The 16523-nt window shown below is 36.3% G+C and overlaps 1 protein-coding gene across 1 annotated transcript in view; it reads left to right on the top strand.

Annotated features, from left to right (window-relative positions):
- LOC138710041 (lipase 3-like) overlaps positions 1–16523 on the top strand; it is a 48092-nt gene that overhangs the window by 18256 nt on the left and 13313 nt on the right. The window contains exons 2-6 of the mRNA XM_069840693.1: positions 3950–4154; positions 6824–6941; positions 8628–8874; positions 14223–14381; positions 16355–16439. Coding sequence (XP_069696794.1) covers positions 3950–4154; positions 6824–6941; positions 8628–8874; positions 14223–14381; positions 16355–16439 — 814 coding nt within the window. The remainder of the gene's footprint in view (positions 1–3949; positions 4155–6823; positions 6942–8627; positions 8875–14222; positions 14382–16354; positions 16440–16523) is intronic.

The raw sequence follows: 16523 nt of genomic DNA, 5'->3' as shown, positions 1-16523 counted from the left end.
TGCAGATATGAACATATCATACTCGTGGGTTTTAGTTCGAACTTAGGTTTAAGGTACAAATTAGATTTACTTTAAATGTTATTTTAACTGATCGTGCTTCACTTAATTTAGGATGTTCCCTGTTATTATTATTATTATTATTATTATTAATTATTGTTAGTATTAATTATTAGTATTATTATCAATTGTATTTTTTATTAATTGTGTTTATTATTGTCTTTATTGAGTGTAATTAGTTACCACTGCCACCGGGTATATACCCATTGCTGTGTGAATACATACATACATGCATACATACATACATATATACATACATACATACATACACACAGATCTAACTAAACTAGAGGAAATTACCCAAGTAGCTAAAGGGAAGGGTTTAATACTGGCCATGGATAGCAATGCAAGGTCCAGGGCTTGGAATGACAAAATAACAAACAAGAGAGGGGAAATGTTCGAAGAATTTATAATAAGCAACAATCTTCATATTATAAACAACAACAAAGAAATCACAACTTTTGAGTCACCTACAGGTTCCAGCAACGTGGATTTAACAGTAACAAATAACAATATACTTAAACTTATAAATAGCTGGAGTTGCGTAAACGAGGAAAACTGTTCTGACCACAGGACGATTACATTCAGCATAGAATATAGAAACGACAAGTCAAATCGTATAACTTCCTTTGGACACGATACGTAGTCCAGGCAGATAATTACAAGGAATTTAATAACAACTTTACAGAAGAGGTTAAACTCAAATTTGGAGTACAGAATGCAAGCAACGAGATGAGAAATCTGGATGAAATTCTCCAAGACATGGCATCTGTCGAAACGGATATTGAGATACTGGTAGAAAAATTTGAAGGAGCTATAACTGCAGCATGCAACAAATCTTTTAGGATCTGCAAACCTGCAACTAAAGTAAAGGACCACAAACCAGTTCCATGGTGGTCACAGGAGTTGACGATCATGAGGAAGAAGACCACAGCTATGAGAAGGAGATATCAGAAAGCTAAAAGCAATGAAAACGAGAGGGAACTGCGGAAGCAACAGTACATCCAAGAGAAGAGAAGATATGAATCATCAATTAAAAGAGCCAAGTATGAGTCCTGGATACACTATTGCAACGTTACCACGTCAGCCAATCCTTGGAACGCAGTCTACAGGCTTGAGTCTGGGAAGATGCCACAAAACTACACCCTATCGACCATAAGGAAACCCGGTGGTCAGTACACCAGAGACTTGGCTGAGACTCTGAACTTCATGATGGAATCATTTGCGCCGGTTGATGAAGAAAAAGAGGACAATGAATACCACAGACAAATCAGACATGAAGTAACGAAAGAACTAGATACACAGGATGACACTCCATTTACAAGAGAAGAAGTAGAATCAGTAATAGAAAATATGGACACAAACAAAGCTCCAGGTGTTAATGGAATCACGGCAGAGATCCTTCGCCTAGTGTTCAGACTACTGCCGAGATTCACCACAGCTATATATAACGGGTGTCTAAGGAGAAGCTGTTTCCCCAGTGGATGGAAACATGCAAAAATTGTGCCGATAATTAAACCGGGCAAAGAAAATTGTGACGATGTAAGTAAATATAGGCCTATCAGCCTACTCAACGTAGCAGCAAAGGTGTTAGAGAAGCTTCTAATACAAAGGATAATGCATCGCATACATAAGAATAATCTTATGAATAAAAATCAATTTGGATTCACACACAAACCAGCACCCTCAATGCCGCCATGTACCTGAAAGAATTAATCCTAGAAACCCTAACCCAAGGTCAGATGACTGTCCTTATCAGCCTAGATGTCAAAGGAGCATTTGACGCCGCATGGTGGCCCAGCATCCTGACTTCATTAAGAGAGTTCAAATGCCCAAGGAATCTCTATGATCTCTCCAGAAGCTACTTCAGTGAAAGGAGCGCTACAATCTCAGCAAGCTGTCTATCCATAAACAGAACTATCAGCAAAGGATGTCCACAAGGTTCCTGCAGCGGACCGGGCTTCTGGAACATACAGTATAATTCACTTCTGAATCTGAAATATAATAAGAACACAAAGGTTATTGCGTTTGCGGACGATGTAATGTTGGTTATTAAAGGAAGCTGCGCTCTAGAACTAGAAAATTACGCCAATATCGAACTCCAGAAAGTATCGAGCTGGGCTCGAGAAAACAAAATCTCCTTTAATGAGCAGAAATCAAAACTGCTAGTAATATCAAAAAGAACACCAGTGAGTGAACAGGATCTCAAGATATACCTCAACAATAAACAGTTACAGCAGACAGAAAGCTTAAAGTACTTGGGCATAATTTTTGACAAACAATTTAACTTCACACAGCATGTAGAATACGTCAGCAAAAATGCATTAACCTTATTCACGCACTATCCAAATCTGCTAAAATAGACTGGAGCCTAAATAGTGATGTTATGAGAATAATATACAAAGGAGCCATACTGCCGATTTTAACATATGGGGCACCAGTGTGGGTTGAAGCCATAAACAGAAGACACAACAAACTGAAACTACAAAGAGTCCAGAGACTCATAAATATAAAAATAGCAAAGGCCTTTCGAACTACGTCATCCGAAGCACTATGCATCCTAACAAAAAACACACCCGTAGGTATAGAAATTCAGAAGCTGGCAACAGCATATGAAAGAACGAAAAGGATCCAGGAGGGAATTAAAATTGACACAGTAGAGCATTACACAACATGGCCGCATCCAGCAGATAAAATCCTGATTAAAGAAAAATCAAGTCATCAAACTTACAAAGTAGACATCTACACCGATGGCAGCAAGGGACACTCGGGAGTTGGCACAGGTGTCGCCATATTCATTGATCAAGAATTAGTCCATGAGCAGCAATATAACTCCACAGGCGGTGCTCGAACAACCAAGCGGAACAGTACGCCATTCTCAAAGCCCTAGAACAGCTCGAATTACTCCAACAACTGCAAGATGTTCGAAAATCAGCAGCCATTCATACCGACAGCAGAATCACACTCGATTCGTTACGAAATTTCAATAACCATCACCACTTGATAGAACAAATTAGAAAACAGATAAGAAAGCTGGAAACATTAAACTGGACTATTCACTTCGCATGGGTCAAGGCACACGTTGGACTTGCGGGGAACGAGCTGGCCGACCACTTGGCAAAGCAGGCAGCAAGTAACAACGAGTTACCAGTGAGCTTCGACAGGATACCAGTCAGCGACATCATGCGGGAACTTCAAGAAGAAAGTGTGGTTAAGTGGGAAAGTGAGTGGCAAAACACGATAAATGGTGTAGTGACAAAATCGTTTTTCCCCAGTGTAAAAGAGACGTTACGCGTTAACATTCCACTTAATGGAAAGGTCACAACTTTTCTAACTGGACATGGAAAAACCGGTGCTTACTTATACAGATTGAAGCTGAGGGACAACCCGTCGTGTATGTGTGGAGCAGAGGAACAGACCGTCGACCACCTCCTTTTCGAGTGCCCGAAATTGGACAAATAAAGACTAGCGTTCCAGCGGGAAATGTTAAGGAAAACTGGCAAGTGGACTTTCACAAAGCTTAAAATAATGCAAGAACATGCGCATACATTCATAAATTATGTCAATGTTATAAATTTAGATGAGTAAACTTAGGATAATTTAATCTAGGATAGATAAGAGTAGGCAATAGATATAATGAAAGACTCAAATTTTCACAACAGAATAACAGACCTACATACGCCTAGAGAGTGACAGAAACGAGACATAATGTATTATATTGTAAACATACAGGTAGCAAGGCATGTAGTATTACCTTTATTGTAATGGGACATGCCGTTCAACTAATATTAAAAAAATACATACATACATACATACATACATACATACATACATACATACATACATACATACATACATACATACAACTCACACAGATACTCTGACATTGCAGCCGGGGATGATAGTGCACGACGGCTACCCCCAGGAGACGTACAGGGTGATGACTGAGGACGGCTATGCATTGACTGTACACCGCATCCCTCACGGCCGTGGCGTGGGGAACTGCACGGACTGCGACAAGCCGGTCGTGGTACTGGACCACGGACTATTCGGCAGCTCCTCCAACTGGATCTTCGCTGGAGTGAACAGCGCGCTCGGTGAGTTGCTTCGTTTTACTCACACATACGGAACTAACTTTCTAAGTCTTATGCATTATGTAGTAATTTAAATTACTTCGATACTAAGGAGACTTGTAAGTGACAACATGGAAAAAAAAATTCTTATAAATTTGCTAATATTCCATATGCACGAGAAGTTACAACCACAATTTGATGCAATTCTTGCAGTCTCATTATTAACCAGTAGGCCTATCTCATCAGTATCGCACATGATATTTGACGTAGTCACACATGATCATGGATGGGCAACTCGTTCTCCCAAAGTGCTGAAAAACTTGAAAGAGAGAAAGGTAGACGGAGCCAGCCGCAGCAGTTACAAGTTGTTTGTAGTTTCGCTGCAAAAGCCACGGTGAGCTCTGGCGGCTCGTGCAGGTGATCGTGATATCTACTCCATGATTTGAATTTCAGAATGACACATGGTACAATAATTATAGTAATTTTAGACAGACTATACCTGAACACATAACAAAATTATATTAATTCCTGGCTTTGTAAATTAGTTTAGTACTGGAAACACAAACTGAATACAACCTTTTCAAGATACAACAAATATAGTTGCAACACTTATTTATTATTACACTATTTGTTAATATTTCTTATTATATGTCTATTTAAAATGTAGAACGCTACAGTTTACAATTCTTTATTCATTAAAGAGTATTCCTCAGTTGTCAGAAAGGTAATAGTCTATATTCGCAAACAATAACAAATTCAAGGAAGTATTTTTTACATGTCACGGTAGATGAAATAAGCTTACTTCTGAGCTCTTTCTTTACTTTGAGAGCTTTTACACTTCTTTCTTGTATTAAACTCTGCCTCAAGGACATACAGTATATATGGAAGCAAAGAGTATATTTGGAAATTCTACTTAGGCAACATTATGAACAGTTCGATTCCTGATTTTGCTGGAATCTGAGTGGCGTGCTGTACTGTTATTAATTCAAGCTATAAATTTTCAGTATTTTCTATCGGCGTAAGCCAAAAAGATTTCAGAAAAATTTCGATTCCTTGTCAATTATCACTGTTTCTCCAAACTTAGTAGTGAATTCTGCTGTAGGTCTTGAAGTAGGGTCTTATATTTGGTAAGAAGATTTTCTTATCACTCTTCAAGATAGTTTATAGTCAAAGAAAGTGAAGTTGTCTATGTTCTACATGATACTACCACATTTCAAAATTCTGCAGTGCTAGGGTAAAAGTGACATAAGTCAGTTTCCACAAATTTTTTTTTGATAATTTATTGACAACTTACGGAACATCTGCTCGCTTGGAAAAAAAAATACATAAGTATTTCTCCCATTATAATAATTCATACAGAAAAAAAATCAAATCGACATAAACCAGTGTAAGTTGTCAATAAATTATCAAAAAAGGTTTGTGGAAACTGACTTATGTCACTTTTCCCCAGCACTGCAGATTTATCCATAAATGCTCTTAGCTAGTCGATTTTATGTAGTGCAATTCTGTAACTCGCACGCACAACGTGCTAATGATATTTGATATCAGTCTCACCTTGTTGATATTTCATTTTTACCTTTAGCTGTTCTAAAGCAGATGCAGACAGTATTTCTTTACTAAAACCTTCACTGTTTATTTCTAACATAAAATGTCATGCGTAAGAAAGTATAATAGAATACAAGCTTTACCTCTCTTCTTAATAAAAAAATTCTCTTTTTGCCCGTAACTAAAGGGAAATGATCTGTGAATTATATTGTTTTTCACTTAAAACGAGCCGCCACTTGCTGCAGACGCGATCGAACTTGTGTCTTGAAAGAACAGCACACAAACAGTACAGCTAGTACAGAGTCCGTTCTACCTGGATTGAGATTGTGTTGATACTATGAGAGCACGAGTTGCCCACCCATGCACATGATATTAGTATCTTTCCACTTTAAGCAAGATTTTGTTCTCATTGCATGATATTTGACGTACTTACACACGATATTAGTATGTTTCCACTTTAAGCAAGATTTTGTTCTTATTGCATGATATTTGACGTACTTACACACGATATTAGTATATTTCCACTTTAAGCAAGATTTTGTTCTCATTGCATGATATTTGACGTACTTACACACGATATTAGTATATTTCCACTTTAAGCAAGATTTTGTTCTCATTGCATGATATTTGACGTACTTACACACGATATTAGTATATTTCCACTTTAAGCAAGATTTTGTTCTCATTGCATGATATTTGACGTACTTACACACGATATTAGTATATTTCCACTTTAAGCAAGATTTTGTTCTCATTGCATGATATTTGACGTACTTACACACGATATTAGTATATTTCCACTTTAAGCAAGATTTTGTTCTCATTGCATGATATTTGACGTACTTACACACGATATTAGTATATTTCCACTTTAAGCAAGATTTTGTTCTCATTGCATGATATTTGACGTACTCAACACACGATATTTGTATTTGTTCACCTTAAGCACGAAAGTTTTTCTTATCACGCATGATATATTGTAATTTAATGTTGTAGTCACGCATGCTATTTGACGTCACTAACGATGATATTTATGTTTGTTCAGCTTAAGCGCGATATTAAATAATTTTATTCTCAACACGTATGATATTGAGACGTATCGTCGCATATAGTGAACGCCATCATAAATGGTATGTTTATTTTTCCAGGATACATGCTTGCCGACCGAAACTATGATGTGTGGATGCCCAACACTCGTGGTAATGTGTACTCCACGATATACACTCCTCGTAGAGATCCTCGGACAAAAGAGTTCTGGGATTTTAGGTGAATTGAATTTTTGAAACAAAATTAGTTATTATTTTCTTGAAGGAACAGGCTATATTCCTTGTTACTCATTCATTGTCTCCATGGTTTTTCTTACATATCTTTATCCCTTTCGTACCAACTATCTACAATCACCCGTTCATCAATCAATCTGTCCTTCCGTCTGTACCATACAAGGGGACAATTTTCGGTTACGTGAGGCACTCGATTTGAAATAGTTTGTTTACTAGGAGAGGAGACTGCAGAGTAGAATGGAAAATATAAACTGCTGTGACCTGCGTCATCTTATCGTAATCGCTAAGGCAGTCAGTGGCGAATTGTTAGGAAAGCGCTTGGTTAATGTGAGAGACTCGAAAACTTTTATTCAATTTGGCAAATTAATTCGGCACCTTCAGTCATAAACCTCTTTCTCAATCATTGAATTGATTTAAATCACAGGCGAGAAATTGCGTAACTAGCCAATAATATTCCATCACGTTGTCTACGTTTATTTTTTTAATATTCTGGCATTTATCAAGATTACTTAATAGATTTGCACGTTCTCGACCTAAAATAATTTCAGAAAATAATATTTCGTTTTCTATGAACATTTGATATTTTTTATATCAATTTCTTTTGGAAATAATACGTACAAACAACATTTAATTCCTCGTACCTTTTAATGCAGCGTGTTTAAGGTATAATGTCGTATTTAGTACACTATGCAAATGTTAAGATCATAAATTTTCTTCGGAATAGTACGAAAAATAACATTTAATTTGTCTTACCTTCTAATTCAACATGTTCTTTATGACATAAGGAGTAATGTCGTTGTATATTAAATTTATTAATGCCTAATAGGATTTTCGAGCATAACAACCATCGTATGTTCTCCTCTTCTAAACAACAAAAAAACTCTTCCTCCCATTTCTCATGAAATAATCGTTTTCTAACGCGTACACATTGCTTTGATATTGCCATTATGCCACCACTGATATTGCTTATGAAACTGATATAGAACCTGCCCACGCCTAGGAGCTACGTGAGGGAGGAACGGGATCTCTGAAGATGATGTCACTCAGAGCGATAAGCTCTGTTAAGGTCAGTGAGGCACAAATTCTCAAGTGAGGGACGATGCCCATCTGTGATCTATACAGAAACTAGGCAGCCACTTACATATTTAACTGTCCACCAAACAAGTTTATCCAATCATCCATCCATCCATCCAATCATTTAGCAAGCCTTCCATTTTCCAATATGCCCGTCAGCCCGCCCGCCCGCCCGCCCGTCCATTCATCCATCCATCCATTCAGCCGTCCACCCTTATTCATTTATCATCCTTCAATCCATCCACCCAATCACCAATTGGTCTGTCAGTTTATCTATGCACCCACCCACACATTCATCGCTTTCATCTTGGCTCCCGGCTGGAAACACGGGCATCAAATATGTTTGCATGACCAACGCAAACTACGTCAATATCAAACGCAGCTATCTGTGTATTTTTACTCACATACATTTGATTAATGATAATAGCATGCACACAATTTATGTTGATTACATAACACACATTTTAATTATAACAACTCTACCTACACTCTCTCGATCAGAAGAAATTTTCGGTATACATATATTCCGCAATTCATCTATTTGCTTGCTGATCAATACATTAATCACCTTGTACACACAAACGCTGAAATTTTCCAGTTGGCACGAAGGTGGAATTTATGACATGCCGGCTACTATCGACTATATCTTGGAAAAGACTGGAAAGAAGAAGATATTCTACGTGGGGCATTCCATGGGCACCACCATGTTCTACGTCATGATGTCTCAACGGCCTGAATACAACGACAAGGTCGCTGCCATGGTCAGTTTAGCCCCCATCGCCTTCGTGAATCACGCTAGAATCGGTCTGCTGAGTGTGTTTGCCGATCACTCCAGTCTAGTCAATGTAAGTATCAGTCTAGCATTATTTCGTGCAACTCAAGTCAACTGTGATTGTGGCGTTAACAAACTCTGATGATGATAATAAGATACAGCCACCGCAAACTACGCATACACATTAAGAACTTTGCCACTGGGTTCTGTATTGATTTGTGGTCAGTGCAATTCACTTGTACAGTATAAGATGATTTAATAATGATTTTAATTTGTTATTTTACGACGCTTTACCAACTGCTATAGTTATTTAGTGTCTGAGTGAGATGAAGGTGATAATACTATCGAGATGAATCGAGGATTCAGCGACGAAAGTTACCTAGTATTTACTCTTAATGGGTTGAGGGAAAACCCCGGAAAAACTTCAAGTAAGTAATTTATCCAAACCGGGATCTGACCCTTGGCCCGCTAGTTCCACGGTCAGACGCGCTAACCATTGCTCCACAGCGGTCGACATTAGAACCTGTTGTTTCATATACAGTGGTTCGTAATTGAGGGGTTGGGTGCAAGAAAGGCACTTCTCTCAAATGCAAGTTTTGAGAAAATTGATGTTGAAAATTCGAACCGTAATGATGTTAGACTACCTATGCATGACTTTACTTTTTGGGTATTCCTGACCTCTATGATCACAGTATTGAACTACAACTTGGTGATCATATGCATAACAGATCAGAGAACATAATACATCGTTTTACTCGAAAAGGGCACATCCTCTAAAATGCCCTTCTTGCACCCAGCCCCTCAATTGTGTAGTGCAAAGTGTTGCAGACTATTCTATACTAAAAAGAAACATATTGTTTCATACAAATATATAGCCGCAACAGCTTCGTGCTCGAGGTAAGGAGTGGAAAACTTCAGAATAAAAACTCTTAGAGTAATGTTTATTGTAATACAATTGAATTATACATCAATTTCAGTTAAGGAAATATGTAGAACATGTAAAGGCTGATAACTTATTACCAGATCTGCGACCAAACCTACCTGGACAAGATATCAGCGTACGTAGGACTCGGGGTAGGAAGGCAAAGCCGGAGGAGGAGTTAGGCATACACTGTACAGTAGAGTTGGGCAACACGATTCTTTTTCAGAAGTCGATTCCAACGATTCAATCACACATTACGAATCGATTCTAACGATTCGTTTACGATTCTTCCTAGTCTGCGATTCCAACGAACGACTTACAGGACACTTTCATTTGCAAATCACAGGTAGAATAAAAGCGTTCTACATCTCTCGCATAGATGGCATAAGAGGCGAGACATTGGATTGTCTCTTTCTCATTGGCTGTAACCATTCATCATGACCTCCATTAGTCTACAAAATTATTCAAGTTAGTGTTTCTTAATTATAATTTATCAACTGAACCTTATTATCAAGTATATTTTTTGCATTACATCTCTATTTAACCATGTAAATTTCAAGCTCGTGTTCATTATTTTCCATACTTAACAAATGCAGTATTTTGATTTCACTCTCGCTCGGGAGTATCTGGCACGGTTCGGAAATATCCGTTGACAGGTTACATCAAACAGGTAATTAGAATCGTGGGTTACGATACCATGCCGATTCGTTACTATCCGTTTGAACGACGATTCCTTACGATTCTTTTGAACTGCGATTCGTTGTTACCATGAATCGATTCTTACGATTCTTTATTATTAGTCGTTCGAATGAACGATTCGTTCACGAATCGACCCAACTCTACTGTACAGCACCAGTATAGACATCTCTTCCATAATGAATGATAGTGCATCGATATCCGTAACTTATGGCGCGTCATATAATTATGTTAAGAGCAGGTAAGAAACTAGCAGAATATTATTTAAACCGTACTTATTATTGTTTGAATTACTATTCATTCAATTACTATGTTGTCCAATATGAAATGCTATTGTATAACTGAATGGAGTGTCATTGTTTACTGAGGTACCACAGCGTCATCATTTGTTTGTAAAATGTATGGTCGAATTGCATGCAACTTGATGACAAAGTAGATTTTGTTGCAGCTCGGTTTATTAATTTAGCGGTTAAATTACGTTTACATCCTATAATTTATGTAGTTTGATATAACAAACTCTACATTTTCAATGTAGAAATAAAAATAACTACGTTACGTCATTGCAAGTTTACAGAAGATACTCGAACTTCACAACATAATTCAGCCCTCCTGCGCCAAGAATTCGTAGTGAATTGGAAAATGTCAGGCATGTGTCTGATCGCATTTTCTGTAGCCAAAATTGCATTTAACAGATGCCCTCTCCTCGCTGGTAGTTGGGTGTAAACTATGCTCTTCATGTAATCCCATGACCAGAAGTCGCAGGAAGTAAGATTGACAAATCGCGCCGGCCCATAGTCGTGACGCCATGTTACAATGTGAGGATTTTCAATCAGTATCTTCCTCCGATTTTGAAACTTTTTCCATTTGAAACCGAGTTCATAATACAATACTGGAAGAAAGCATAATAAGCAGATAACTCATTTTCACCAATTATTGTTTTAAATTTTCTCTACAATTTTGCTGTACAAAACTTATGGTTTTTACGGTTCATTGCCGCCCTTACATAACCCCGTCATCGGTCCCTATCCTGAGCAAGATTAATCCAGTCTCTATCATCTTATCCCACCTCCCTGAAATCAATTTTTATATTATATCCTATCTACGTCTCGATCTCCCCGAAGATCTTTTTTCCCTCCTGCCTCCCAACTAACACTTTATATGCATTCTGAATTGGCCCATACGTGCTATATGCCCTGCCCATCTCAAACGTCTGGATTTAATGTTAGATGAAGAATACAATGCGTGCAGTTCTGCGTTATGTAACTTTCTCCATTCTCCTGTAACTTCATACCTCTCAGCCGCAAATATTTTTCTAAGCACCTTATTCTCAAACATCCTTAATCTCTGTTCCTCTCTCAAAGTGGGTGTCCAAGTTTCACAACCATACAGAACAACGGTAATATAACTTTACTGTTTTATAAATTCTAGCTTTCAGCTCTTTTGAGAGCAGACTGGATGACAAAAGCAGGCATTTACCATATTTATACCGCGTTTAATTTCCTCCCGAGTATCATTTATATTTGTTACTGTTGCTGCAAGATATTCGTCTTTTTCCACCTCTTCAAAGGACAAATTTCTAATTGTATATATTTTCATTTCGTACTATATTCTGGTCACGAGACATAATTATATACTTTATTTGCTTTATTGCAACATGTGTTCACGTAACAGTGACGGCTCAGCCGCAAAACAATAAATCGTAATTGTGTATGTAACTGCACGAAAGTTTAAGTAATCTAATGCGTCACAGAGGGATATTGGTGGCTGTGAATTTCCTCCTTCCCGCAATTGTCTTAATTCCGACTTGCTTCTACAATCATTGAATGCGCGGTTGCCACCAATTCTACAAACTTTGTTACCGATCTTCAATGAAATTACGGCCAAACCGTTAATCTTACGCGTGTAACAAATAAAGACATATATTGATATTTTCCCTACAAAATCCTGCAATATTACCTCTACAACTTCTCTCGTTTTCCTAGAACACGTATTCTAAAATTCAGGCCAAAGTGGCTCTTTTCTCAAACACCGTTGGCAAAAGACCACAATGTTCAATTCACTGTTCTGATTCACCTCTCAAAATAACCCCGGTATAATATGCAAGTGAGAAAAAGAAAGCGCCCTTATCCACAACTTTGTGGAACGTCAGTTATTACATTAAAGGCAGGATGCATTAACGTCTGTTAATTTCGGCCATTACATAAGGATTGTAAACTTTTACTGACGTTAGGGGAGAGTTGGGTAGCATCGGACATCGGGTAATATCGGACAGTGCGTTTCTTTCATCTACCACCAGATGGTAGTACCTGAATGACATAGTTATGTTTCTGTATGCGATATCACAGAAACGTAATCATGTCATTCAGAGAGTATCATCTGGTGGTAGATGAAAGAAACTCACTGTCCGATATTACCCGCTGTCCGATACTACCCGACTCTCCCCTAAACAGGTCTACGATACTGTCATCTGTTCAAAATTTGGTTCCATTAGGGCTAATGATTTTGAAATAATATTTTTTAAGTGTATTTTAAATTGACGTCACTAAAAAGGCTCCTTGCGTAATGCTTTTAAGCAACAGTCATGGGAACAAGAATGTATTAGCTTTTCGAGCTCAGTCTAAATGGACATTCTTAATATTATTTTTAATTTCATGAATTTATTATTACAACATATTTTGATCTAAGTGCAATATTAATATTCCCCGAAGGAATTTAATGTTAATATTTTACAAAATACTAATTCAATTTCTTCTTTTTATAATTTTATAATTATCTTCTTTTTATATTGCTTGTATTATTTTATTTCTATTTCTCTTGTTTGTTTTGTAATTATATTCTTTATTCTGTATATTTAAATTTAAATAAAAATAAATAAGTTGCCCACGCAAAAAATTTTATTTATCGACATTTAATTTACCTCTGTGAAAGGTTTCAGACCAATCTGAAAATAACTGTTGTCAAAGGAGCTTTTTACATTCAAGAAATTGCTTAAAATTTTAAAGCATTAAAAAAAATTCTCAACTCACACACCGTATTTTTGGTCGTGTTTCATTATAAGGTTAAATCATTTAAAACAGTCTCAAATATAATTATGATCATAGAAGCAAAAATATGGATTGTCTTAATTATCCGAATTAAGCAACTCGTCTTGAAAATTCTCACTAAAGGCAGCCGTTTTTTTCTACACTTTACTCCAATTAGCTATTTAACAGGTCAGCAATTAGCTGTTAAAGTTAACAGGCACTAAGCCTATTTTAATTGTTGTTAACCGTTGATGCAGTGTAAAATTAACTCAACAAACATTAAGTTAGAATTTCACTACTATTAATTGCTAAGCGATGTTGATGCACCCGGTCCTAAGCATATTAAATTTATTATCGACATTAACGATTTGAAGTCTATTAGACACATTGTTTAAGAATGGATAATATAACTTCACTTTAATCCAATTTGTTTATTTTTCAAAGTACAGTAATACGTTAAGGGAAACAGTATCGAAAGCTTTATAGAATACAAATAATTATAGTACACGTAAAAGTGATTTTCGTAATTGAAAATTATTTCAAATGTAAAAGACATTTCTTTTTATGTTCGAATATCTTCGTCTAAGCCTATACTGTGAAGAATTTAGAAGTTTACTCCCTTCAAAATAATATCACAGTTCAACTTTCAGATAATGCTTCATTTTGGACGCAATTGGTACAAATGAAACTGAGCTATAAATACTGTATATTTAAGTGTAAACTTATATGTGTATTCAAGTATAGTAGCTAATATTTAATAACGGTTGTTACATTTTCCAGTCACTCTTGGATCTGATCGGTCTTACCCAACTCAAACCAATGTCGCACATGCTGTCAAAAATTGTAACGACTCTCTGCTTTGAAACACCCATGATCAGCGACGTCTGCCAGAAACTGATAATATCAGTTTTTGGGTTTGACTTAATAGGCCTTAATCAAGTAAGTATGAACATATTTTTCTTAGAGAGAGGTTGTTTTACATCCATTACAATTTTATGAATCGATGCTATTCATGTGCGCTGAAATGTTGTGAATAATATGAAATGAAAATGACAGGGAAAAGCTTGCACAAAATAAACTTCAGTTTTGTCTCGCTTACTATAAATTTCATACTCGTATATTCCTCTCAGTCGAGAAATTGGGTTTTCTCCATGAAAATTTTTGGCTCCTTTGCTTTCCTGAACAACATCTAAGAGTTCCTGATATAAGGTATAGTTATCATTACAGCTTCGTTAAAAATAAAAAGAAAAGTGATTATCATTTTGTTTAATATGTAGTTATTCTATGTTTCATTATAAAAACGTTAGTAGACACTACATTTTGAACTTTTAATAAAGAAAACTGACAAATAAAAATTCAATTTTGATAAAATTCAGTATCGGTCGGTGACCAAGTAACATATTTCTAAGCTTGTCAATCAAGGAAATTTATGCGGAAATAATGGATACTTTGAGGAATCTTTGTCCTTCGTATGATACCATGAAATATTGGATTAAGGAATTCAAGAGATCAAAGATAGACACGGCGTTAGAAGACCTGTTTCTGTGACCACTCCAGAAAATATCTAAACATGGTTTTGGAGGATCAACTAATTGAAGAATGTGATCTCAAAACTTCCTCTGTCCATTTGGCCATTTTTACGATTTATACATATAAATACGATTAAGTTTGCTCTCTCTATCATATTTGAAGCGTGGTTTATTTCAAAACAACGCCAATCCTTGTCTAAAAGATTATGTTATTGTGCATGTCACTTGAAAACTCTTTCAGTCCGTAGACCGGTGAATAAAAAAACTGGCCTAGTCCATTCATAAAAATGGACTTAACGTGTTCTGGAATCACACTTCAATTGTGTACAAACATATATTGTGCGAGATCGTGCGTATTTGCTTGTTTTCCGCACAGAACCAATACGCGGTAAGTGTGGAATACCACATTCAGTATTCCCAACGTAACACACATAACAATTTCCCTCTTCTTACCGCTTAAGCTCGACATTCATTTTACTGCTTTAGGCTTTTAACATATTATTTTTAGAGACGTTTAACATAGTAATAATTATAAATTGGAAACTTACCACTGCAATTTCACTTAAATTGCAATGTTAATATTTGTTTTTAAATATTTGCAAAAATTAAGTAAAGTCTACTACTCCACGAAACTTATTGCATTCCTGATGCAAGTAACATTAAGGAAGCCGTGAAAAAATCAACAAGATTCCAGATGCCGATGTTATTACTGCAATATGTTATATAAATAATATTGTTAAAATATTAAGATGAAAAATAAATCATTACATAACCTTACCGTTTGTTTTAAGTTCGCATTTATAGACTGGGGGAAAAAAAAGACAGACGTATATCACGGCCTGCTGGAATATAGTAAACACAGAAAACATTTTATAGCAACATTGTTGAAGAAAGATATTTTGGTTTTCCGAAGTTGCCGTCATTAAACAGAAACCAAGATGGAGATTTCATTGCAACTAATTAGAAATTCGTCTTTCAGGCATGTAATAAACGATCTTCGCACAAAATAATGTACGATACACGAGCGGTATGTTTGTTTTCATGTTTTCGGAAATTAAAAAAGCTCAACTATATTTCGCTTTTTCAATCTTTTCCTCGAACACGAAAACGTCAACATACCACTCTTGTAACGTATATTACTATTTTGACCATCTTCCAGTGTTCAATTGGAGCATTTAAATAATTATTTGCAAACCGCAGCCTTTTATTCTGTCTATTTCACTCACAAAGTATTCTCTGCGAGTAATTCCACCGTTGTTATAACAATTTGTTAGAAAATTCCTAACGATGCAGTCAGGAAGACCATGAAACAAAGCTGAAATCATAATAATGGCTCAAGAACACACAATATTATTTAGTTAATTTGTAATATTTTGCTTACAGACTTTAATTCCTGTGTATTTTAACAACATGTTTTCGGGATCATCCACGAAGCAAATCATGCATTACGCTCAGATCTTCAAATCTGGTAAGAATTCATACAAATTCTCAATCAAAGTAATGTTTCCATAATTAAGTGTACGCATACTAAAAGCCGCGAGTTAAGGCTTTG

This window comes from Periplaneta americana, chromosome 12 (assembly GCF_040183065.1).
Source record: "Periplaneta americana isolate PAMFEO1 chromosome 12, P.americana_PAMFEO1_priV1, whole genome shotgun sequence".
Classification (NCBI taxonomy): domain Eukaryota; kingdom Metazoa; phylum Arthropoda; class Insecta; order Blattodea; family Blattidae; genus Periplaneta; species Periplaneta americana.
The sequence above is the reverse complement of the archived record's forward strand: the minus strand, read 5'-3'. Positions and strand labels throughout refer to the sequence as shown.